The sequence below is a fragment of the Myotis daubentonii genome, chromosome 14 (assembly GCF_963259705.1).
Source record: "Myotis daubentonii chromosome 14, mMyoDau2.1, whole genome shotgun sequence".
NCBI lineage: Eukaryota > Metazoa > Chordata > Mammalia > Chiroptera > Vespertilionidae > Myotis > Myotis daubentonii.
In genome coordinates, this window is record NC_081853.1 from 40984515 (window position 1) to 41010656 (window position 26142).

The following is a 26142-nucleotide window of genomic DNA, read 5'->3' on the forward strand; positions in this document are numbered from 1 at the left end:
AGCCACTATGGAAGACAGTATGGAGTTTCCTCAAAAAGTTAAAAATGGAACTCCCATTTGACCCAGTGATCCCACTTCTAGGAATATATCCCAAGAAAACAGAAACACAAATCAGAACGGATATATGCACCCCTATGTTCATAGCATCACAATTTACCATAGTTAAGATCTGGAAACAGCCTAAGTGCCCATCAGCAGATGAATGGATTAGAAAACTGTGGTACATCTACATGATGGAATACTATGCTGCTGTAAAAAAGAAGGAATTCTTACCATTTGCAACAGCATGGATGGAACTGGAGAGCATTATGCTAAGTGAAATAAGCCAGTCAATGAAAGAAAAATACCACATGATCTCATTTATGGATAATTAAGACCATTATAAACTGATGAACAAAAATAGATACAGAGGCAGAACAACATCGAACAGACTGTCAAACTACAGCAGGAAGACCAGGGAGGGTTGGGGGGGGGGAGGGTAAGATATCAACTGAAGGACTTGTATGCATGCATATAAGCATAACCAATCGACACAAGACACTAGGGAGTATGGGAGGCTAGGGGAAGATCAAGGGGAGAAAAAAAAAGACATATATAATACTCTTTGTAATACTTAAAGCAATAAAACAATTAAAAAATATATAAAAGAAAATAAAAGAATCCTGTAGTTTAGGGCCCTGCTCCACCCCTTGCTCTGCCCTGGGCAAGTGACTTACCCTCCTTGTGCTTCCACCCCTCCTGTGTCAGCTCCCTCAGGGTTTTATAGAGTTAATATGCTACAGTGTTAGGACGGGGTCAAGCAGTGAGTGTTAGCTAGTATTAACATCTATCAGTATTTTTGTAGTAAAGAGCTGTGTGGATTTTGGTATTCCCGTATTTGGAGGAAGAAGTAGACTACACATACACACACACACACACACACACACACACACCCACACACACACACACACACACACACACATTGGGCCTCACTGGCTCCTTCAGTGCAGGTGGCCAGGGACTTAAGTGTTGCCACCGCCAGGGTTGGAACCTCAGGGAAGGAAGCTGCCAAGGAATCCAAACCTCCCAAGAGTGATCTCACCAAGGTGCCTGGAGTTTCTTCTTCACAGCCCACCTGTGTTTCCTCAGTGAAGTGTCCACTTGAAATCAAGAGGAAGAGGAGGGTGAGAACCACGTGGTAGGGACAGGGAGAGAATTAGAGTTGTGCAGAAATGTGATAAGAGGTATGGTGAAAGCGCAGGTAGGTGATTCTTGGAGTGGCCGGTGTGCATTGTGGTCTGTCAGTGGCAGGTCATTTGCAGGTCACTGTTCCAGGCTAGAGCAGCAGCTGCTCAGCTCCTCCCTGCTGACCCCCAGCACACCCCCACCTCCTACCCCAGACACTACTCCTCTTCCCCGACTTAGAAAGTGGAAGAGGTGCTGCTACTGACTGACCCTGCCTCTGCTTCCTTTCCAGCTGACCCTCTGGTAGGCAGCATTGCCACGCAGTACATGACCAACAGAGCGGAGCACGACCGGATGGCCAGACAGTGGACCAAGCGGTATGCCACCTAGGGCCTGCGCTGCCGCCCGCCGGACCTGTGCAAGCACATTCACCAAGTGCATCAATAGCCCCACCCACCCCTCCGGACCTCGGTTCTTATTTTCTTATTTTTATTAAACTTTGAACCATGTCATCCTTCCCCCTTCTCCCTCTTTCCTCTTCCTGCTTTTCCTTTGCTTTTCCTCCCTCCGCCCCATCCCCTTCCTCCGGTTGTGTTCCCTTTTTAATTTCTGTTAACTTGAAAGGTTTGGGTTCTTTTTCCCACCTCCTCGTGGATGGGAACTTTGTTTTCAGTGCAAACAATGTTGGATCTGTAATAGTAAGAGCTTTCTTACAAAGCTTTGTATTACTGTGTGGTTTTGTTTTTCGTTGTTCGTTTTATTTTGATTTTCGGGAAAACACGAATTCAGAATTATATCTCGTTTCTACTTAAATGTAGTGCTTAGGGTTAATTTTTTGTACTGAAGTCTTTATTGGTGGGTGCATGCTACTGGGAACAAGTTTTTGTACAAAAGCTTCAATCAGAATCACTGTGCATTACTGAGACTCTGTTTATCACTAGCCTTCTGTCCCCCACGCAGAAGACTATTGGATTGAACAAAATAATAAGTATTTTGATTTACTTAAAGTGCTTGTAAATTTCTTAGGGACCTGCCACTTTGGACTGTGGATCAGTTGATGTACACTTGTATTATTAAAGCACTCAATAAATCACTGTGGCTGACAAACGCTCTCGTGGCAGCCTGGCATCTGCTTTGTCTCCTGGTGACCCACACAGCCCCACACGCAGCCAGGCTTATCTAATTCAATTACAGGTTCAAGTGTACTTTTCATCTCACACCTCTAATATTTCTTTGTAATTGAGTCGCTCAGCATGTGGAATTTCTCCAGCTGTCAATAGCCTGATGATTTTATGGTTGTTTCCGATCACTATCGCTTTACATATTAGCTGGGCATTACTTTCTCATGAAGATCCTTTCTGTTAAAACGTTCTTTACCCAAGAATTAAAATATGTGACTCCAAAAATAGCTTTCTAGTGAGAGGGAAGTGAGAGCTGATCATTGTGTTTTACCACTTTTGAACTTATTTATCTCTCTTTTTTCTCCTAAGATTCTTACAGTGATTGCCCTTGCATTTTGGTTCTTTTTTCTCTCCGTAATTCTCATGAAAGAAGTAAGCTCAACTATATCAGTCACGGTCAGCACATTCAGTGATCAGAGTATGTATGGCTTTGACCTTCAGGCTATTTTAGGTCTGCAGCTATAGGAGGCAGAGGAAACGTGTGGTGCGGTTTGACACTCAGCGTTCTTTGTGTTACAAGCCTGGCGGAAACTCCTGCTTCTACTAATTACAGTGACAAGCCCACCTACAGCTTGGTCTCACATCAGGAGCATCTTTACTGCTAAATAGTAAGATTTACAAATTAAGTCATTCACCCTAAATAGTTCCAATTTAGATTTTAATATCTTTACCTGAAGCACTTTAAAAACTGATTCAAAACAGGCAGTTTTTGTTCCTTTTTAGTGGTAAAAAGAAATCCTAAAGAAAATATTTTAATATTGAAAATGTTACTTTTAAACCGGAGTATGTAGAGATAATTTTTTTTCTTTTTAATAAAATTATTACCACTAATTTCATTTGAAACATTTTCCAAATGTTGTGACCAGATACTATTTAACTTTTCAAACCAATTATTGCTAATTATAGTATTTTGTAGCTTCGTTACATAAAATGTTGGCAGATCATTGACTAAGGCAGGACCACTGGCCATTGAGAAAGTAGTTTGAAATGATATTCTTAGAGCTTAAATCGTTCAGTCCTGGCCAGTGTGGCGCAGTTGATTGAGTATTGTCCCAGGCACCAAGTGGTCTCAGGTTCAGTTCCCAGTCAGGGCCCTTGCCCGGGTTGTGGGCTCCATTGCAGTAGGGGGTGTGCAGGAGGCAGCTGATTGATGTAATCTCTCTCTCCATCTCCTTTCCTCTCTCTCTCAAATCAATAAAAACGTATTTTTAAAAATTAAATAATTCAGAAAGTTGCAGGCTTAATTTATCATAAAACAACAAATAAATAGAACATTCTTCATGTGTTTTTCTACAGGAAACCATTGAAGATAGCAAATGCAGAAGTAGTCCATCTTTTCTTATTCCAGCATTAGAGAGGAGACCTAGAAGGTCATCCTGGATTAATGGTTTGGGAATTAGGAAGAAAGGAAGTACTTATTCAAAATGTACTGTATGCCTGGCCATAAGTTACTTAATAAAACCTTAGCCTAGCCCTTTAGCTATAGGTGGCTGCCATAATCAAAACATTTGTATATTCCCCAAAAATTCATGTTGAAATCCTAATCTCCAAGGTGATGGTGTTAGGAGGTGGGGCTTTGGGGATGTGATGAGTCCATGAGGGCAGAGCCCTTATGATTGGGATCGGTGCTCTTAGAAAAGGGATCCCAGAGGGCTCTCTACCCCTTCCACCACATGAGGATGCGGTGAGAAGTTGGCAGTCTGCAACCAGGAAGAAAGCGTTTACCAGGACACAACCATGCCGCATGGATCTTGGACTTCAGCCTCCAGAACTGTGAGAAATAAATTGCTATTGTTTGTAAGCCACCTCGTCTGTGGTATTTTGTTACAGTAGCTTGTGAAGACAGTGGCACTCAGTCATGCACAGCTAACAAGTACCAAAGTGAGATTCCCAGCCACGCACAGGACCCCAGAGCCCTTGCCATCGGCTGCAAGACCATATACACCTTCCTTCTAACTATGAGCACACTGTGAAAATACCCCGGCCTAGTTCGGTCTCAGAGTCTGCACTTTAAGCCACATCAGACCTGGAATCTCTTGGAGTTGACGCCTGCAAGGGGCTCAAGGCAGCTTGGCCTCTGAAGACCTCCAGAGTCGCCAGGCATTTCCTCACATCCACGCTCCCCCTGGGCAGCGGACTGGTTCCCCGAGCCTGAAGCATTCCTTCTCCATCAGGCACCTTCAGCGCTCATCCCACCATGCGCACTGGTCACGTGGGTTAGGGTGACCAACTTCTCCCTGTTTGCTGGGACTTTCCCCGTGTTAAAACGGCAAGTCCCATGTCCCAGAAGCCCCTCAGACTGGGACACACCAGGGCTATAGGGCATGTGAGCTTTCTTACTAAAAGTAAATTTCCATGGAAGGTCTCAGGCATCACACTGGCCCAGTTTGGCCCATAGAAATGTTTTACCTAAACAGTATCTCACTTGCTGTACGGTTGTCCTTTTAGAAGAGATGTGTCTACGGCTGGAAGAATTCCATCACTCTCCATGGCTTTCACAGCCAGCCAGCCTCAACCCCTTTTCTGGTCCTGCAGGCATGTGAGCTATTTAATCACTGCATCCTTTCTTACATCTTCAAACATGATTTATGGTATGTATGCCTTTCTGTGAATGAGTAGCCTCAAGCACAGTATGCTTTTGGACAGGATAATTTAAATGGGAAATTCCTGAAGTTTAAATATCTCTTATGTGTGGGACCCACAGAGAAAACTGGAGGAGATGATGCAACCACCTTTCTCTTTCACCCGTTGATATAGCCACATAGTTAGAGTGGGGGGCCAACCCCAACTGCTGGAACCCCCGGTGTTCTGGTTATGACAAAACCTTACCCAGTGACCTTGGCATCTTTTGGAGTTGATGTGACCCCAAATGCCACTCTCATGTCATCATCCCCTCCTCCCATGCAGTATTGCCCTCTCATCCATCTTTAAAAAAAAAAAAATTAGATGGGAGGTCAGAGTTCAGGATGACAATCACAGACTGATTTCTAGGAAATTTAGACTTCCTGAGAAGTTCTGTCCAGCTATGCAACAGAAACGTCACAGATGCTTTACTACTGGTGCCACTGAGCACATCGAGAAGCACCAGCAAGATTCTTCTACTCTGTCTGTGGCGCAAGAACAGTACAGAGGGGCAGAGAGGTCATACTCGCCTGGTAGGGCCTGCCTCTGCTGAGGCCGCCTGGAAGTAAGGCGCTAGCGTTCCTCGTGGTCTGTCAGTCTCCAGCGTGGAGCTCCCGACAAACTAATGAAGGTGGCCAGCAGGGGCTTTGGCAGGCTTACTCTCCATCCTTAAGACCAGGGATGGGAGCATTATTTCTGCCAAGGGCCCTTTTAATATTTGTAACATCATTCAAGGGCCATACAGAATTGTCAGCTTAAAAATGAGCCCGCCCTAGCTGGTTTGGCGCAGTGGATAGAGCTCAACCTGCGGACTGAAGGATCCCCGGTTCAGTTCAGGTCGAGGACACATGCCCAGGTTGTGGGCTCAATCCCCAATAGGGGGCATGCAAGAGGCAGCCAATCAATGATTCCTTCTCATCACTGATATTTCTCTCTCTCTCTCTCCCTTCTCCATTCCTCTCTGAAATCAATAAAACTTTTTTTTAATGAGCCTGCTATATTTGTTTAAACACTTGCAGGGCCAGACCAAATGATAGGATAAAGCAGGCTGGACATTCCCCACCCCTGCTTTAGACCAACTGTTAGTTGGCTTAATGTTCACCATCAGACGACTTCCAAGGTCTATGATTTAAAAATCAAAGCAGTTTGTGGACACTTATTCAAAACCTATGATGAGAAATTCCAGAAGCTGTTGTTAATCCCCAAGAGACCCCATTCACTTTAAGCAATAATGAAGAAATTATTTTTAAATTCAAGCGTGACTGTGCATTTTTATTTAAATGTAAAACATCTGTCCATATTAAAGCATCCCCACGTTCTCATGTGTTCTTAGTGGTGTGTAATAAAATACCAGGATGTCCTTGTCATTCCAGATTTGGGCTGTTGGATTTTGGAAGAATGGAAATCATATTTTGGGGGATTTTGGGGGGGGGCGGGGGGAGTTTTTAAAATAGTTGAATAAGAAAAAAAATGGGTTTATATAAGAAATGGTTTTTAACATAAAAATAAAATTTCTATAAAATGAGTATATATTAAAAATAGGTCTGCATAATGCTACTTTCCTGGGAATTGCAAAATAATACAAAGACTATACATATTAAACTACCAAAATGTTTGTAAGCAATTTGTTTTATGAATTAAGAGATCAAAGAGTAAGTTGCTGGGTGTGCAGAGTCGAGGGAAATCAAAAATGTGCACTAGTTAAGAAGAGAACTTTTGTCAAAATGGTATTCTTATTTATATTTATAGCAAGAGATTGAGAGTGTTACCTCCATTTGGGGAAGATGAATAGGGAACTATAATTCCTTCTGAGGTAGAGTCTATAAATTATCCCCAATATCCCTTCTCCCTTTCTTCCTTCTATAAATAGAACTATTGGAGTTTTAGCTGGGCATGTCGCCACTTAGCTGGAAACTAAATTCCCCAGTCTCTCTGTGGTGGGTTGATGACAAAATAATGGTCCCAATTCTCAATCCTTCCAGTACCACATCCTTTGCAGCTTCTTCCATGAAAAGGTGGAGTCCTTTTCTCGCCACCCTTGAGACAGGGCTGGCCTTATGACTTGCTTTGGCCAGTAGACTGTGGTGGAAGTGATCGTGTGCCAGTTTCAAGCTGGGCCTCTGGAGGCCTCGTGCACTTCCCAGCTCTCTCGGCACCCTTCCATGCCTTGAGAATAAACTCTAAACTAGCCTGCGCAGAGAAGAGCGACTTTGTGGAGAAGAACCGAGACTATCCTAGACAAGCCCGCCACCCAGTGTCCCTGAGATGGCCCAGCCATGATCAGCAGATGCACAGCTGATGGAGATGCATGCATCAACTCCACCAAATCCAGATAGACCTGACCCTTACATTGGTGAGCAATAACAAGGGGATTGATGGGAGCCACTAAGGTTTGCAGTGCTTTGTTACACAGCAATAACTAATACCATTCCTTTCAGCTAGGCAGAGCCATGGAGCTAAATTCTAGCATAGAAAGTGAACAGAAATGATGGAAGCAAATTCCAGACCTTATTCCATAAAAGGAAGCTGCTCCCCTCCGTTCCCTCTTTATACATAGTTCCATGGTCTGGAATGGAGGCATGGTACCTCTGAGCCAGCTGTGACCATGTGGACAAGGGCCACTCCCAAGAGAAGATGGAGCCATAGCAACACAGGAAAAGGTCAGTCTGAACCTGTTGAGATTGAAGTGCTTGGGTACATCCAAGCAGAAATATCTAGCCCCTGGATATACGAGACTCACATTCAGGAAAGCTCGGTATCCAGGATTGCAGCTATTTAGTCGTAGCCATGAAGTTGGGAATCTTTAGAACTTGGGGAAGAATGTGATTACAGGGAGAGTGTGTGAGTGTGAAACGAGGAGAAAAATGGCCCGAACTAAGGCTTGGGGATGGCTTAACACCTGTCCTGCCCCAGATGGCCAGAGGTGACATGTTACCACCTTTATTTAAAAACTGATGGATGAAATATTCTGGGGAATTAAGGGAAGATGGAGCAGCTAGAATTACTGTTGGACCATAAGCTGCAGCAAGAACAAAGCAGAACTCACACGAGGGAAACCTCCAAGGAAAGTGGTTTTGATGATCTCACCAAAACCTCCTCCTGCTGCTGACATTCAGGAACTGAAGCGGCTGCCTTGGCCTGGGGGACGCTGTAGCTACAAGATAGGAGGGGCCCAGGTCCCTGACACCATCGAGCACCGAGGTACCTGGACGTCCCACCCAAACTTTCATGTGAAGGGAAGCCTATTTTTATCTTCATTAAGCCACTGCCACGTTGGGGTTTCTGACACTTGCCACTGACCAGAGCCTAACACAGCTATGCACAAATGAGCTCATGGCGAAGGCTGCCTGTGTGTGTGTGGGGGGGGGGGGGGGTAAGGGGGAAACGGGGGGCTCACACAAGATTTCCGTTTTACCGCTAGCATTTTATTTATTTCTTTTACAGAGATGCAAAGCCAATAACTATGACAAATGTTAACACATATTGGGTAGTTAAAGATATGGGATGTTATATCATCATCTGTACTTTTCTATATTGTATTTTTCCAATATAAAAGAAATTTAACAGTGTTAAGCCAGCCTGACACAAGCGGGGCTGAGCGTTTAGTTTCAGTGTGAAATATTTTGGTAAGCTGACATTTTTATATGGACTGTGTTACAGGTGTCCTGAGAAGAGGAGGGGAAGAATCACCAATGTGCTGGCTCCGTGCCAGGTTCCTTACAGAGCTGTCCAGTCCCTGGGATAGACCTTGTAGATGAGGCATAGTCACCCCATCCCCCTTACCCTCCCCTTACCAGTGAGGAAACAGACACAGAAAGGTTAAGTAACTTGCCCACAGTTGCCCAGCAAAGAAGTGACCTTGTCAGGATTCAGACCCTTGGGATTTCGAACCCTTCCTCCTGCACCTTCCTGCCACGCCCTGTGAGAGATGGACTTGGGTGATGATCATCTGAGCAAATAGGTGGGCTCGGGCCAGCGCACACATTCCACCATTCTGGCCACGTTTTGTTTACTTAACAAATCCCCAGGCAGTGTACTCAGGGGCGGCCAAATGACTTGCTCAAGGTGGGGGCTCTCAAGATGTGGTAGCACTTCTTATCTGTAGACTTTTTTTTTAATCTTGGCCTTCCAACTGGGGATAAAATCCTTTTAGAAGTACACGTGTAAAAGGTTTGAGACTCTAGGAAGCTGTGAAAATTGCCTGTGGGCAACAAGGTCAGATTTTCCTGTAGCAGAACATTTAGGGCTTGTTTTCCTTTGTTTACTCATTTTCATTTTATGTTCAGTGAATGAGAAGGGTAATCTACTGAGACAAGACTCTGGGTTATCGTCATTATTATCACCACAATGACTACCCCCTCTAAATATTAAATAGGCACTGGTCATGGAAAACACTATATAACTGTGTGTGTGTGTGTGTGTGTGTGTGTGTGTGTGTGTGTGTGTGTGTGTGTAATCTCATTTAACTCTTTCTATAATCCCCTAAGATGGGGATTATCCTCATACAGATGTGGACACTGAGACCCAGAGATTGTAATAAGCCTCAACGCATGTAACTGCTAAGTGGCAGAGCTGGCTGAGTCCCAGACCCACGGTATGGCACCGCCTCACAGTCCGAGGAACTTGATGCAGGTAATCGCGAATGTACCAACTGATGAAATGGGAAATTACTGGGTTTGTACAACCCGAGCCCTTGAACCTGTGTTAAATGGACCGCAGGTAAAGCAAAATAGTGCAGGCAGCTCCACTGGGTGTAATAGCCCCTCAAAAGGAGAACAAGGAGAGCAAAGCAGGAGGAGATGAGATGACCCTTACAGTGTGGAAGGAAGCAGCGCAAGTCAGTCACAAGCCAGCTTTGCAAATCAGAAGTCTAAACCCTCCTGGCCTTTTCTTCTCTTCCCTGACAGTGGATTTCTGCCCTTTTCTTTCATTCTCCCCACCACGCCGCCCCCCGAATCCACACAGGAAGATTCCTAGTCATTTTATAGCTGAATTCAGTAGAAAAATAAGGTTTGTTCACTTCACAGCCAATTTGGGCAGAATGTCTCTTCCATAAAGTAACGCAATGATACATTCATGGCTCAGAATTCCTTGCCTACGGTTGTGTTTCAGGCTGGATAAAATTAAAATATCACTTTCCTTTTTCTTTCCTGTGGATTCACTTGAATTGCCCTCATTAGGCTGAATTTGTACTCTTGGGAGAAATGCCAGGCTTCAGGATAAAGGCCTTGTAAATCTAACCTCATAAAATTATAGTAGCCCAAAACAAGACAAGAGGTTTACGTGAACTTTAAAGGGATTCTGCCCCTTTCTCTCTCTCTCTATATATATATATACTGTATATGCCTCTCCTTCCCTCTTTCCCCCCCCCCCTACACGCACACACACACACACACACACACACACACACACACACAATCTGGCTTCCTTTTTGCCACTTTACTGAATCCACCACTCAAATATCACTAATCACCAAGCCAATAGCATGTTCTAGAAGCTTGTCCTCAGGCCTCCCCAGCACTCATGCTGTAATCCTCTTCCCTAAACTTTTCTCCCTGGGCTCAGGTTTAAATCCCACAGGTCCCCAGAGCAGCCTTTCACACCCCCTGAATGCATCTCATCCCTGACTTCCTGTCCTTCTCACCTCTCTCTCTTTGATGATCTCACCTTTCTGATCACTTCTTTCTGATCACTTCTAAATCACTCACCCAGCTTCTCACAAATGGCAGCTCTGAATGTCCTACTTCCCACCACAGGTGGTTGCCTGGAAGCCCCACGGGCACAGCAAACTCTGCATTTCTTCAACTTGAACTCATCACTCAATATGCATTCATTGCATCCCTCGACCACGTACAGTTGCAGGAGAGCCACAGAGACATAGGCAAAGCTCACCTTATAAGGAACCAAATCGGCCTGATACCATTTGTTGCCCAAACTGACCTGCCATAGTTCCCCAGGCCATGGGAAGCAGCCGAGAGGGGCCTAGCCAGGTGACAGAACCTCCCTCACCCCTTCTGCCCATCTACAAACTGGAAATAACAGCATCGCCTTATGGGTTATATTTCAAAGTGCCTGTCGGATAGTGGTGCTGAATAAATGTTATTCTCCACCTTCTTCCCTTCCCAGATTATCATCCCGCCAAAATGTACCCATCACCTGAGCCAGCCAAAGTCTCCTTAGAGCCAGTGGTAGTGGCTGAAGCTGCCGGCCTTGTTCCTATGCTACCTTCTAAACCAGAAATATTAAAGGGTTGAAATTTAATTAAAAGAAGAAGAAAAAAGAAAGAGAATGTGAATTGAATAAGGGGCAGGGGAGAAACACTGGATCAGTGGAGATTGAGGGGGTTTTCCCACAATTATTCGTTCTGGTGAATGTCTCAGATATTTCATCGGTGCTTAGGTTTAAGCTGCCACTCCCTCTTCGCGTCTCTGGAAGGACACGCAGGAAGCAGTCATGGAGGTTGCCTGTAGGGAGCGGCTGGGGGTAATGTAAGTTAGAACTAGGAAGACAACTTTTTATCTCATACCTTAGCATTGTGTGACTTTTAACCACATGCAACTACTCTATTTTCAAAAAATAAAAAGCTACCCACAAATCAACACTGAATTCTCTTCAGTAAACAGTTTGAGGGCAATTAAGAGAACTATCTTCACCCAAAACATACCTTTATCTGTTGATAACAATCAACCAAAATGAGCTCATAGAGGTGCATGATGGCCAAGAGTCTAAAGATGCCTGGTGTGTCCTCAGCACCCACAGGAAGGAGGCCAGTTGAGTGCAAACCTCTAGCCCTGGGCGCTAGGGACTCCAGTGTGTGAGGGGTTCACTAAACTGAAGTGGGACGGGAGGGAAGTCAGGGGCTCCACTGCCAGCCTTGGCCCTGGTACTGACTTGCCTTTACCGCCCTGCGCCTCATTCTTCTCTTCTGTAGAATGTGATCCGTGACCCTGATCTCGGATACCGTGTGGGCACAGCGTAAACAGACCTCCCACACCCCAGCCTCTAAGGCTCTGCAGCCCAGCTCTGCATCCAGCCTATCAGAGAGCCTAACCCTCCTGCCAGAGCGCCTCCTGGGCTTCCTGTGTTCTTCCTAGCAATGCCTCCCAGCCCCCAGCCAGAGTAAGTGTCTGTCTCCAGAGGGCGTTCCAGCCAGAGGGGATAGGAAAATGATTTGGGACAGTACACAGGCATTTTAGTAGTTATGTATTATGCATTTTATGTATTCTGTTTACCATTAACTTCCTTATGCCATCTGATACGGGGTTCACACAAGGGAGGAGTCACTGCAAGCTGGAGGGTCAAGGGGGCTGCCTAGGCCTATAGACTTGGAAGGAATGGAAAAAGAGCCTGTTTCATATCTAGAGTCTACTGTGAACAAAGCTGTAAGGCTGGGTGTCGCCAGGCTTGAGCTGGAACCCCAAGAATCTCAGGTGAGCATGATGGGGAAGTAACCAGATTGGGCAGAAGCCTGGGTGCCAGCGGGAGAGTTCTATTCACAGCAGATTTCGAGGCGGTTAGACTGTAGGCAACAACACCTGCAGGCAGCAGAACCCGCTGGGAAACCACCAAGGACTTTCAGGCAACTCAGCAGCTCGGAGAGAGGCGGGACCGACAGAACAGAGGGGCCGGAGGCAGGGAGCGTCTGAGCACGAGGGCACAGGCTGGAGGTGGTCACGGGGAAATGGAATGGTGACCACACAACGCGGATGAGTGCCCTTCAAATTACTCAGGGAAGAAGAGGGACATAGTGCTTTCCCATCAGTCACTGTGGGCATTAGCCATTTCATGTTCACAAACCCTATGAGCTGAGTAGTTTTCATCACTGGCTTCTAGGTGAGAAAACCAAGGCTAAGGAAGGTTCATGAAGTCATACAACTGGAATCAAACCAGGGCCTTCTAACCCCAAAGCCTATAAAGTTTACTTAAGACATTATTTAGCCCAGCCAGTCCGGGCACATGCTCGGGTTGCGGGCTTGATCCCCAGTGGGGTAGGGGGTGGGGGGAGGTGGAGTGAAGAGGCAGCGGATCAATGATTTTCTCTTATGGATGTTTCTGTCTCTCCCTCTCCCTTCCTCTCTGAAATCAATAAAAATATATATTTTTAAAAAGACATTAATAGCAATGTAATGTGAGGGACTTTTAAATTCTTTTTTTGTTTATTTCAAACCTTTTAAACATACAAGAAAATGCACAATGCATAGAGTTTGATGCATTTTGGCAATTGCATACATCTGTGTCACCACCACCCAAAACAAGACAGAACATTTCATTCTCCCAGAAAATTCCTTCATGCTTCTTTCCTGTCACTTCCCTTCCCCAGCCCCCGGGGGACACATTCTGATTTCTATCTCCGTGATTGGTTTGCCTGTCCTAGATTCCATGTGAAGGCGGTATGCGTTCCATGGTATCTGGCTTCTTTCACTTGGCATGTTTGGGGATTCATCCATGTTATTGCATGTATCAGTAATTCAATGCACATTTAACTCTGACCCCCTGAGAAGCAGGTACATAACATGTTGGCCATATTTTTTAACAGTGTCTGTAGGCTGTTCTCTGCTGGCTTTCTGAGACCTTCATTCAGTCCATGCGAAGCGTCCACTTGCCCGAGAGGAAATCAGTATCGGCTGCAGAAGAAAAGCCAAGAGAAAGACTAAGGTAATCAGAGATGGTCCTCACGTAATGACTGTTGAATTAACTTTTCAGCATAATGGCTCTTACACCGCATGTTGGACAATGGCTATTTTTTCCAGTGCAATAACCTTTATGCAAATCACACTAAGTAAATATGTTAAGAGCAGTGGTACTTTGACATCCAGGCAGGGAAAAGTCCCTCAACAATTTAGTCAACACCACAGCGCCTTGTCGAAGGCTATCATATGAAACACATTTGAACTACACCTTGTGTTTGCATGAACAGGGGGCCCCGTAACTAGCCCAGAAGTGGGAGGGAAAGGTGAGAGAGGGAAGAAACCAAGATGTGACAAGCTGGGCATGGGCCGCATAGAACAGAGCCAGGCAAGGCCAGAATTGGGGGGGGGGTGGGCAGGCAGGGGGGGCATGGGTTGGAGGATTGGAGGATGGGGTGTTGCTAAAAATTAAAAGCAGCTTAGGAGAGCTCTGTGCCGCTACAGTTGGGTGAATTCTGTGAGCCCCCCAAGTGCAGGGAGAGGTTTGGAGCTGGGCAACTAGCCATCGTGCAACTAGAGCAGCTGGACAGGGATGGGCGTGGGGCCGGGCATCCACGCAGCAGTCTGGTATGAATTGTCCACATATCACCTGTACCTGCTGGCGCCACCCGAGTAAAACAGATGTAGTCAAAGGAGTAAGACAGAGATAGAGGCTTACAAGGCCTGGGGGGGAAGTCGGTACAACTACAGAGGATTTGTGGCATGGAGAGACTTGGGGGCAGGGCAGGGAGGAGGGGAGAGGAGAGGCAAGGGGCCTAAATTGCTCCTTGACTAACAAACTGGACACAGGGCAGCGGGAGCACGGAACCCGGGTGGGTTGTTGAAATCTCCCAAGTGGAAATCTTAAGTCTGGGTTCTGTGTAAAACTCCAATGGGGGCCTGGGATGGGGGGTAAGGGAGAGGGGGGAGGTTTGTCCTGTTTTGGTTTCTACTATTTATATATTTAGGATTCATTCATTACCTATTTGTCGGGGGGGGGGGGGGGGATGTAGGGACTCTGCTAATACTCATTTGCAGATTTTCTTGGGAAATATTTAGCCCTGGAAAAATAACTTGCTATGGGCCTGTTCACAAATACCTGAACCATTCAGGCTCTAAGGGGTGTGTGAAATACCAAAAAGATAGAGAAAAAGAAATTAAGGGAGAATTTGTTTTTCCACCTACATTTTACATGGGCCTGAGAATGTCCGGCCCAAGAACTCGAGGCTGATGGTGGGAGGAAATAGGTTTGGGAAACGTCTCCCCTACAGAGACATCAAAAGTGTCTGCTGGGCACAAAGTCCTGGCGAGAAGGGGGTTCAAGTTCCCAAAGTAGTTTTAAGTGGGAAAGGCAGGCTCGCTTTCCTCTTGTATCCATACACGAATTGCATGATTTTCTTGCTGATATTTGAGAGAGGGTGACATTCCCTTTAACCTCTGACCTGAAGCGGTGGACTCATGGCTTTGCCGCCTTTCTGTGCACAGACCTCAGCCCTTCCAGGACCCCACGGCCTCCAGAGCCTGGGGGTTATGGCCTTTATGAGCTCAGGCCTCTGGGGATTCAAAATGCAGCCTCCCCCCGACCCCCACCCCCCACCCCCAGGTCCCAAACCATACGGAAGAGAGAGTCCTCCATGGGCTCTGGATTCAGGCAAATCTTCCTAGCTGGCATGAATTTAGGGAGGTTATTTAACCTCCATGAGTTTATGAGGATTCAATGAGAAAATATAGGTTAACTATTTAGCCAGACCACTGGGCACAGGCTCAGTGCTGAGTAAATGAGCTCCATGGTTATGATTATTCACTGTTATTTTACTAGCATTATTATTTTATGGGCATAACAAGTGAGCTGGCAATGCTAGTGCAAACCCTAGCCAGAACTTGACAAGGCCCAAATAAAACCAGACCCGCATCCCAGCGAAGGAGCCCGAAGGAGCCCCGGGGAGGGGGGCGGGGGGAAGAGGCCTGAGGAATCCACTGGCCCGCAGCCCTAGGCCAGCCACCTCGCTGCTCCTCCAGGCTCTAATGGGAACCGGCTTTTAGATAAAGTTTCTTTGAAGCTGGCAACTCCCTGTTGCCCCTAAGCCCAGGGACAGTCCCCAAAGGTGGTGGTTTGTTGTTGTTGTTTGATTTAAATATATTTTTGTTGATTTCAGAGAGGAAGGGAGAGGGAGAGAGAGAGATAGAAACATCAATGATGAGAGAGAATCATTGATCAGCTGCCTCCTGCACACTCCCCACTGGGGATTGAGCCCACAACCCGGGCATGTGCCCTGGCCAGGAATTGAACTGTGACCTCCTGGGTCATAGGTCCACACTCAACCATCAAGCCACACCTGCTGGGCAAAGGAGGTGTTTTTTAAGATGTTGATGGACAGTCTGCAATATAAGTATCAGCCAAATGAGGGGCTTTCTTTTGGGGACCTGCCTGGTAAGGCGTTCCCGAGTGACCAGGTGGTCTTGCGTTTGAGTGAGGAAGAGCCTGTTTCAAGGTCAGGTAAGTGAGGGCGAAACTTCCTGCCAAGGCCTGAGGGTTGGGAGGAGTAAGGAGAAGTGGCAATTTCTGTAGGTTTGTCACATGCTGCCGTTTTGTAACAGTAAGAATCGGAATCTGGTGATTTTATTTCACAGGAGGCAAAGCAGGGCCAATGCGTTGGGGGTGGGGAGGATGGGGAGATGGTGCAGCTGCATCAGTAATGGAAAATTGACCCGCCCTCACATCCCAGGGTGGGTGCAAAGCCACTGTGGACAGTGATGCTGCCGGCCTCTCCAGGTGCAGCGGGTGCAGAGTAACTGGGGAGCCCGAGGTCCTCGGGAAGGTGGGGTTTGGGGAGCGGGGAGAGGGTCTGCGTGGAGCCAGTGCAAGGACCCCGGCACAGGGTCATCCTTCCCCTGGTCAGAGGCAACTCCTGTGTCCCTCAGGGAACATCATCTCGGGGGCTTATTTCTGACAGCCCAGCCCTGGAGAACCCATCAGGGAAGCCCGCTCCAAGCTGGTTCTTGCTCAGCGAACATTCCAGGGCCCTGAACCCAGAACTGGCTGGATATCAGAGCCAGAGGGAACGACTGTGGCCCTGTCTTTCTGTTCCAACGTGTTTTAAGAAACCAGGTTTCCAGTCATTAGGTTCTGTTCTAGAGAGAGGAGGTGGGAGAGGAAGCAGAAGAGAGAGAGGAGCCTGAACACAACTCGTGTTGTGAAAATAAGCTCATACTTCGCTGGCTTAAAATTTTGTAAATAAACTCCTCAAGCAGAAATTTTGAATTAAAGAAATAAAATGAGAAAGAGCAGAGAGCTGCTTGCCGCAGATGTGGTGTGGTGAGCTGAGGGAGCCACGTCAGATGTGCGCATGTGGTGTAACTAATGGTATCAGCTTTCCTGGCTCCAACAATCCTTCTCCTCAGACCTGACAGCTCATCACCTCCGCACTGCAAAGTGAGTCCATTTCATTTCAGGCCCTCGCAAATGAAAAGAAACAGGCCTATAGCGCTTTGATGGAGTGAGTGGAAAATGGTTTGTGTAGGTAATTTGAGCACAAAGTAGAATTCACCAGGTGGTTTTATATCATTTCATAAACTTTTATTGAATGAAGATCATAGTGTTTTGAATTTTTATGTCACCTTTCTTTCTAGGGAACAAAGCACATTCAGATAGTATTTCCTTAATTGCCCAAAATCCCTCTGAAGTGAGAGCTAGCAGGCACTATCATTCCTATAAAATAAAATCCATGAGTAAAATGGTCCTGCTTTTTCTCTTTAGCCCACCAAGGTGTGTTGGAGCCCAGTAGAAATTCTTTTAGTCACAAAAAAACCCCCTTATAACTGTTCAAAACACTTTAATTTCACTACGTGGCTCTGCTTTATGACTTCTATACGGCTTTATGAATTCCAGCTTTGAAAGCTGCAACTTCTGAAATCCTACCTTCTCCACTTAAACATCAGTTTCAAAAATTATCTTTTTGAATATGTAAAAGATGAGAGGAGCTGTGTAAACCCCTCTTCAAGATAAGGACCCGATTGAGTGGCAATCCCTTTCTTCAACAGCTGCCCCAAAAGTTAAAAACAAAACAAAACAAAAAAACACAACAAAACTTCTTGCCTTTCCATTATAAAAAAGAATTTATTATACACCATTCCAGGGGCGGGGGGAGGGAATATTGTTAACAGAAGTTGCTGCCATCACAATCATCAAAGAGTATGGGGTGTGTGCGTTTGAGTGCAAATGTGTTTTTAAAGAGACTGTTTTTATTGAATTGAGATGTAAGTCACATACCATAAAATTCACCTTTTTGAAGTATGAATCTGTGGTTTTTAGTATGAAGTTGTGCAACTGTTACCACTAATTCCAGAACATCGTATTACCCCCCAAATAACCCATATCCATTAGCAGTTACTCCCTATCCACCCTCCCCCCAGACCCTGGCAACCACTAATCTCTTTTCTATCTCTATGGATTTGCCTAGTGTGGGCATTTCATAGAAGTGAATGACACAACATGTAGCCTTTTATGTTTGGCTTCTTTCACTTAGCATGTCCATGTTGTAGCATGTGTACTTAATTCCTTTTTATGCTGAGTAACATTTCCTTGTATGGATATACCACACTTTGTTTTTCCACTCATCGGTTGAGTTGTTTCCACTTTGGCTATTATGAGTAACGCTCTGACATTCATGTGCAAGTTTCTGTGTGGACACATGTTCTCAGGTTTCTTGGGTAAAAATGGAATTGCTGGGTCATAGGGTAACTATGTTTAACTGTTTTGAGGAACTTCCAGGCTGTTTTCCATAGTGGCTGCACCATTTTACATGGCCATCAGCAATATGTAAAGGCACCAATTTCTCCACATCTATTTTGATTATAGTCATGCTAGTGAGTGTAAAGGGGCATCTCATTGTGTAAAAAGGGTGCCCACATAGATCATCCATAAAGGTTTGCAAATAGGATGTAATTGTCTTCCCCCAGAAGACCAAACATCTACTACTCAATTATTGCATAGCCTGCAAGTTATTTCTAAATCCTTCATTTTGGCAGAGCAAGCTGTGTCTTCTGTGTGTTACAATATAAATAACTAGAGGCCCGGTGCATGAAATTTGTGCATCAGGGGTAGAGGGTGTCCCTCAGCCTAGCCTGCACCCTCTCCAATCTGGGACCCCTCAAGGGATGTCCAACTGCCCATTTAGGCCTGCCGGGATCGGGCCTAAATGGGTAGTCGGACATCCCTCTCACAATCCAGGACTGCTGGCTCCCAACCGCTTGCCTGCCTGCCTGATCGACGCCTAACTGTCCTCCCCTGCAGGCCTGGTTGCCCTCAACTGCCCTCCCCTGCTGGCCTGGTCACCCCTAATTGCCATCCCTTGCCAGCTTGGTCCCCCACAACTGCCCTCCCCTGTCGGCCATCTTGTGTGTTAGAGTGATGGTCAATTTGCATATTACCTCTTTATTATATAGCATGACTGAAAGACGATTACTCGAACCCACAGATGACTGTCCTCTTAGCCTCAGGCCCCCGACTCTACCCAGCACCAGGCCAGCCCTGGCTGAGAGCATCCGGCATCAGCTGGGGGTTTGGGGAGACAGAGTCAGAGCTCTCATCCCCTGTGGCACTTTCACCCACACCCAGGGTAGGGATTGTGCTTTCTTACCTCGGCTTTTCTTGTTCTGGTTCCTCTTCTGATGCCCCAAAGTCCGACTGAACCTCCAAGCCTCCAGCCCCTTCCCGGAGATGCACTGGGCTTCCTCAGCCACGGCAGTCTTAGTTCCTGTCCACCCCCTCTAAAGTCAAATAACCCCAAAGTCAGCAACTCAAGTGACCAAAGACGGGACTATCTTTGTCTCCTACTCACATTAACTTAGCTCCTGAGACCTGGTTTCTGCTGAGATGGAGTTGTTACTCCTGCCAATTCAGGGCAACTGGTTGCTTCGTTTAAAAATCATGTTTGCCCGGGTGGTATGGCTCAATGGTTGAGCATTGTCCCATGAACAAAGAGGTCACTGGCTTGATTCTAGGTCAGGGCACATGCTCAGGTTTCGGACTCGATCCCCAGTAGGGGGCTTACAGGAGTCAGCTGATAGATGCTGCACTGTCACATCAATGTTTCCCCCCCCCCCCCCTCTCTCTCTCTCTCTCTCTCTCTCTCTCTCTCTCTCGTCAATAAAAATATTTTTTTAAGTCACGCCCTCTACAGTAGCCACACCTCAGGTGATCTCAGTGCTGGAGGATGTGCAAGACTTTGCCTGCCGTGTCCCTGCTGGTCTCTGAGAGCAGGCCCCGGGCTGCTGTGTCAGCTCCTGCTTCTGACGTCCTTGCAGTGGTCAGGTCCCCACCCCCTTCTCCTCGTCCCAACCCCAGGCTGGCCCACCAGGCCCCTCCACAAAGATGGGGAGTTCTGCACCCCGCTTTCCCAGGACTGCCGGGAGCCGGTCCATCCTTGCTGTTTGAAGGGACCTGGCATATATGGCATACGGTTCTTAATATGTTTGCTCACCTTCTTGGCGCTGTGTTTTAACCAAGGTCACCTCTCCGAGAAAGGTTGAATCCCCAGGTAGGGATTTTCCCCTGAAGTTAGGGAGGGAAAACTAAGTGCCAGGCGGGTAATTAATCACTTTAACTATGAACAATCATGCTTAAGCTACATAATCTTTACTCCTGGAATGGAGATAAGAAACGCCCTAACCTTTGTAATAGAGATTGATAGGATTGAATCAACTGGTATAAATACAGATGTAACAAGACAGCAGAACACAGAACTTACGAGACAGGACTTAGAAGACAGGACCAAGAGAGACCGAACCTAGGCACAGAACCTACACAGAACATTCTCTAGAGACAGAAGGACTTCGCTGGAGAGAACATGGCAAAAGATCCTGGACTGAACCTGACTACAGAAATTGGCAAGAGAACCTGACTAGAACCTGGTGACTGAACCTGGCTGGAGAACCTGTACAGAACCTGGCTGGAGATCCTAAGCAGAACCTCTCTGGAGATCGAGACCAGAACTTGGCTGGAGATCCTGGCTAGGCTGCTGATCAACTGAACGCTGTCTCCGTGTCATTCCTTCTTCGCCGACTCCGTCTACGCCTTTGGGAACCCCTGGACCTGCTGGGGTTGGACCCCGGCACAGGACCACGCCCATGTCCCCAGGCCTGAGGCTCAACCCAGGCCCAGTCCCAAGACACTGCCAAACCCCACCATTCCAGATTCTATGAGGGCTATACCCTGAGGGCCAGGTTGACCTAGTGGAGGTAGCCACCTCCCCACCTCTGACCCCCATTTGGCGTTGCTCTGAGGCAGACTCCCTGGCTTTCCCCTACCTTGCAGCTCAGCTCCTGTCCACTGCAGATCATCGTCCTTCTTCCTCTAGTTAGCTCCTGTTTTTTGAGGCGGGAAAGTTGTATTTTCATCCTCACTCCTCCTGTTCTCTAGGCCAGAGGTTCTCAAAGCGTGCACTCCAGACCCTCCCGCAGCCACAGCACCCAAGGTCTCGTGAGGCTAATTCCAGGGCACTGCGCAGACCTGCCCAGGCGGGGACGCCAGGTGGCCCGGGAATCTGCGATCGACCAGCCCGAGTGCTCCCAGCCAGAGAGTGAGCATCACTCTGGTCCGGTCCTGCACCCACCACAGCCACTCAGATAGTTTAAACCAGGGGTCCTCAAACTACGGCCCGCGGGCCACATGCAAATACAAATATTGTATTTGTTCCCGTTTTGTTTTTTCACTTCAAAATAAGATATGTGCAGTGTGCATAGGAATTTGTTCATAGTTTTTTTTTAAAACTATAGCCCGGCCCTCCAACGGTCTGAGGGACAGTGAACTGGCCCCCCCTGTTTAAAAAGTTTGAGGACCCCAGTTTTAAACCAAGGCTGGGTTCCCAGGCTCTCTCCTTTCTTAAGCACCAGGCTTTCAAGCTCACCTCTGCTTTGCATATTCAAGGGACAGCCTGAGAGCCAGCTCCAAAACCAGGCTTTATTTCTCAGCAGCCCGACAGAGAGATGACCTACTCCACTCCACTCCACATATGTCCCGCGTACTGTTTGATACGGAACACCCGAGGCTTACATGTACATCCAGGAAACAGTCACTGCAGTCAAGATGGTAACCATGCCCATCACCACGGGAAGGTCAGTGTTCCATCCGAACTTCGCTTCTGCTTTCGGTGGGTTTCTCCTTCCCGTGTTCAAGGGGAAGGGCCGCAGGCGGGATTCAAGAGGGAGCAGTTGCCAGGAAGGAAAATCGTCTGGTGACCCTTCAAAACGTCACCTCAGGACCAAGTCACCTGCACCTGCTGTTCTGGAGGGAAGAGTGGGTTCTGGGAACCGAGCTGGGAACTCTGGCAGCACAGTGCACACGCAGACACCATCCCTGATCCCCAGCCGCGGTCCAGGGAGGGTCCTGCCTTTGTTAGGACTGGGGAGTGCACTCGGGAGGGAACAGCAGGGGAGCCCGCCTAGCAGGCCATCTGGGAACTGCTGAGAGAGGACAGCATTGAAAGCCAGACCTGGAGGCCAGGTGTGAATGGACTGAGTGACCTCCAGGCAGAGGACACGGCCCCTAGGAGCCAAGGACTGGCAGCTGTCCCTGCCCCTCCCCCTCCCCTCCCCTCAGCGCTTCCTCTCTTGGGAATCACTCAGGGGCAGCTTTCCCTCTTCTCTTGCTCCATCAGTTATCCGGAGAGTGTTGACCGAAGTTTCTAATATTTACCTCTGCTCCTTCTAGTTCAGGCTGTGGGTTCTCGAGCACAAACTCCACCACTCTGTGTGTAACAGGTCAGTTATGTGTTTCCCTCAGTTAAATGGACTCAGCCCGGAGTCCCAGCCCCCTTACTACAGAAATGCAACCTAGGTGTCAAGGGAGACGTCTCTGCTACCCTCTCCCCAGGGCCCTGTGACTGTGATGAGAATCTTATTCAGTTCAGGACACTCGACAGAACCCTTACTGCTGTGGGCTGAATGCTTGTGCCCCCCCCCCCCCCCACCGCCTCTCAGTCCTGTGCCAACATCCTAGCCCCCAGTGTGGTGGTTAGGAGGTGGGGCTTTGGGAGGGGATTAGGGAGTAGCCACCTTATAAAGAAATGCAGGCTCTTCTTCTCAGGCCCTTCCCTCCGCGGGAGAACCCAGTGAGAAATCGGTGGTCTGTAGCCAGGAAGTGGGTTCTCACCAGACGCTGAAGCTGTTGGCGCCTTGATCTGGCGGCCAGCCTCCGGAGCTGTGAGCAAAAAGCACTTGCTCATGTGCCCAGGCTGCAGTACCTTGTCACAGCCGGCCTAGAGCACTGACCTATGGACCAAGGCCAGGGTCAAGGTGGCCATTGAATGTGGGAGGGGTCTGCCACTCGGGGCCAAGCTCGGAAAGGGGGGTCTTTGCTGAGACTGGAGTCCTGGTGCCTTGGACCTGGTCTCCTGGGCTGCACCCCAGAGCCTGTCCCAGGGACCCTGTGAGAGAAGAGGTATTACTTGTGGGTTCCTCTAACACGTTAGCTACTTCCCAGTCTCTCCACCTCCATCCCAGGCTGGCCCCTTCCTCCTCCTCCCATCCCCTCTCCATCTAAGCCAATTCCTCACACCTTCTCCCTGTACTGGCGTCTCCTTCTGGGCCGAGATGGGCGAGAGGCCGTGCTGGTCAGCACCTCCTGAGGAGCTCCCTGTGCAACCCCTGCCCAGCGGGAGCACGTTCTCCACCCCCTGCATCCCTCAGGGGCGCGGGGCGGCGGGGGCATTGAACCCGGGTTCCCAGCTCTGTCCCAGGCTGCTTCCTCAGGACATGACCCCCGCGGGCCAGGAGGGACGCTCTGGAGGTGCCGCACACCGGGAGCCAGGGTGTCCCTGAGAAGCTCTGGGATGCGCTGGACCCTCCCGAGGCCTCCATGGCAGCCTGCCCCCCCCCCCCACCCCTCCACTCCACTGCTCCTTGTGCCTTCACAGCCCTGCAGGGGGTGAGAGCCAGAAAGCTTCTCGCTGTTCATGTGAATCAGAGGGTATTGGTGGGATTGAAACCAGTGTCTGGCTTTTATTCAGGGCCCGGTTCCATGTTCCTCCAAACCAAAACCCTCGGGGATCTGTTTTTAAAGAGTGAAAACTACAGACGTGGGGCTCCCGGCCCACAGGCCTCCACCAGCTCGCCCTCCAGGTCCTGCGCTCACCCAGCTCAACTGTCCCTCTCCCTCTGCTGGTTCTGAGCCTGCATTTCTCTCTCTCTCTCTCTCTCCCCCCCTCCCCCCCGCCCCGTTTGTCTCTAACTCATTGCCTTCCTGTGCATCCCCGTCCCTCACACCCACCACCCACTCACTTTCTAAAGGTCATTGCCAAGCACCCTGACCCTCAGGAGCTACAGCGGCAGAAACCAGCCCCATTCACCAGAGGCAGCTCCACTGAAACCCGCCTGCCTCTCCCTGTCCATCACTGGGCCCTTTCAGATCATCTGGTTCCTGCCTCCCATTTTACCGAGAGAGAAAGAGGGCGCAGGAGGACGTGTCCTGCCCGGCGAGCAGGCGGTGGCTGGCCCCTGCCCACAGGAGCGGCTGAGTCAGGAGCAGTGGGCCGGGATCATGGACAAGGAATTCACCACGAAAGTGCTCCCAGGAGACGCTGGAGGGAATGGGGGAGCGGACAGAGCAGGGAGGAGGCATCTCAGCTGAGTTCATCACCATGGCGTGTCCCCAGGGGAGCTGTGGGGTAAGTGACCCCGAGTGTATCTCACCCCAGGCAAGGGAGCCAGCCCTCCTGTTCCCACCCCTGTCGGTTACTGGGACAGGCTACCCCGGGGGACAGCAGCTCCCATGACACATGCCTGGAGGCATCGATGGTTCATCCGTTTTCGCTGCTGTGTGGTGCGTATGACACGCATAGAAAAGCCGCACCTCAGCTCTCTGTGCCTTTGGTGAGGGCGTCCCGTGGCCTTGGGACAGTCCCCTGATGAAGGTTGCAAATGTCCCATCTTAGCAGCAAAGCGCACAGAACCTGGACACGGGCGCATGGCCAGTTACAGGGACGGAGGGGCCTGGGCGGGGCACCAGCCAGATCACCGTGATCACACCCCGTCCCCCGTCCCCCCTGCCCCCCCCATCCCCCCCGCCCCCCCCATCCCCCCCCCCCCCCGGGGCCAGCCCTGTTCCAGGGGCTTCAGGCATCGCCCACTTAAGCCACACAGCAAACCATGAGCTCGGGACTGGTAGTATCGTCCCCCTTCTACAAAAGAGGAAACAGGCACAGAGAATTTCAGTCCATCGCCTAAAGTTGCTGAGTGTCAGGAGGGTTTCCAACCAGTCACTCAGTTCCTGGCGACTCAGCAAGCCTGGGACAGGGTAGAGCGAGACCTGGTTAAAAGAAGGCACACTGACCTATTTAGTCATGTCTATGTGTGGGTGGGAGGAGGTTAGCAAAGTGTGTGTGTGTATGTGTGTGTGTGTGTGTGAAATTTCATTTCTAGGAGATGTTTGTAGGAGATGAAGAGATCAGAGGAGGAAACCACTGACTACTGGAGATGCATAGAAATAAATATAATTGTTTGGAAGCCAAAACCTGGGGAGGACCGCTCTGGGATCACTGTGGAAAGGGGTTCTTCGTTCTCCCCCCGCAGAGGAAATCGTGCATCACCCCCTGCTCCCACGCCAGTGCCCGTCCCAGTGTGGCTCTCTAACCGGCGTCGGCAACAGGACCGGCCGCCTGGTTTGTAAACAACATGTTGTCGGAACAACCGGGCTCATTTGCTTCCTTATACTCTCTGCTTTCCGGGGACAGTGGCAGAATTGAATAGCTACGGCAGAAACCTTCTGGTCTGTAAAGCCCAGAATATTCACACTCTGGCCTTGATAGGGAAAGTTTGCCAACTGCTGCTCTACACATTTGCCTCTCTTCTGCCATAATCGGCCCCGAGCTTATATTTTCAGTGTACTTTGCAAACATTCCTGTAGTTGACAGTGCTGATCCCAGCCCGACAGGAGCAGGCAGGGAGGGCAGGAGGTAGCTAACGCTTCCCGAGAACCAACAGCCGTCAGTGAGTCAGGGCCTAACATGGTGTTTCTGAACTTCAGTCCCTGTGTCTCGTGGTCTTGATGCTGTATACCACCGTACTGTTATTACATGTTTCAAAACTGACTGGCTTCTAAACGTGTTCTACAGGGGAACTTTGGTTCCAAACCACTACCTGTCCCTAAAGTGTCTGATGCTCTTCCCTTCAGACATGGAGCCTACTTGCCCTCCCCTTGAGCGACTCGCTGCTGGAGAATGGAGGGAGGCAAAAGTGACAGCGTGAGACTTCGGAAAGTAGGTCACACCAGGCACTGTGACTTCCTCTTGAGTCACTCACTCTGGGGTAAGCCAGCCGCCACAGCCACGGCGTGAGCAGCCCTCCGGTGGGACTCGTGGTGAGGAACTGAGGCCCCCAGCCAACAGGCCTGGGAGAGGCCATCCTAGGATAAGATCCTCCCGCCCAATCGAGCCTTCAAATGACCGTAGCTCTCCCTCACATCTCACCTGCAACCTCATGAGACTACATCCCGTCATGCAGCTGGGTCCCTC

The 26142-nt window shown here is 48.7% G+C and overlaps 1 protein-coding gene across 2 annotated transcripts in view; it reads left to right on the plus strand.

Moving 5' to 3' along the window:
• Positions 1-2272, plus strand: part of LOC132215607 (ubiquitin-conjugating enzyme E2 E2) — a 260737-nt gene extending 258465 nt beyond the window's left edge. For both annotated transcript variants that reach the window (XM_059664073.1, XM_059664074.1), the window contains exon 6: positions 1457-2272. In XM_059664073.1, the coding sequence (XP_059520056.1) occupies positions 1457-1554 (98 nt within the window). In that variant the 3' untranslated portion in view covers positions 1555-2272. The remainder of the gene's footprint in view (positions 1-1456) is intronic.
• Positions 2273-26142: the final 23870 nt, after the last annotated feature.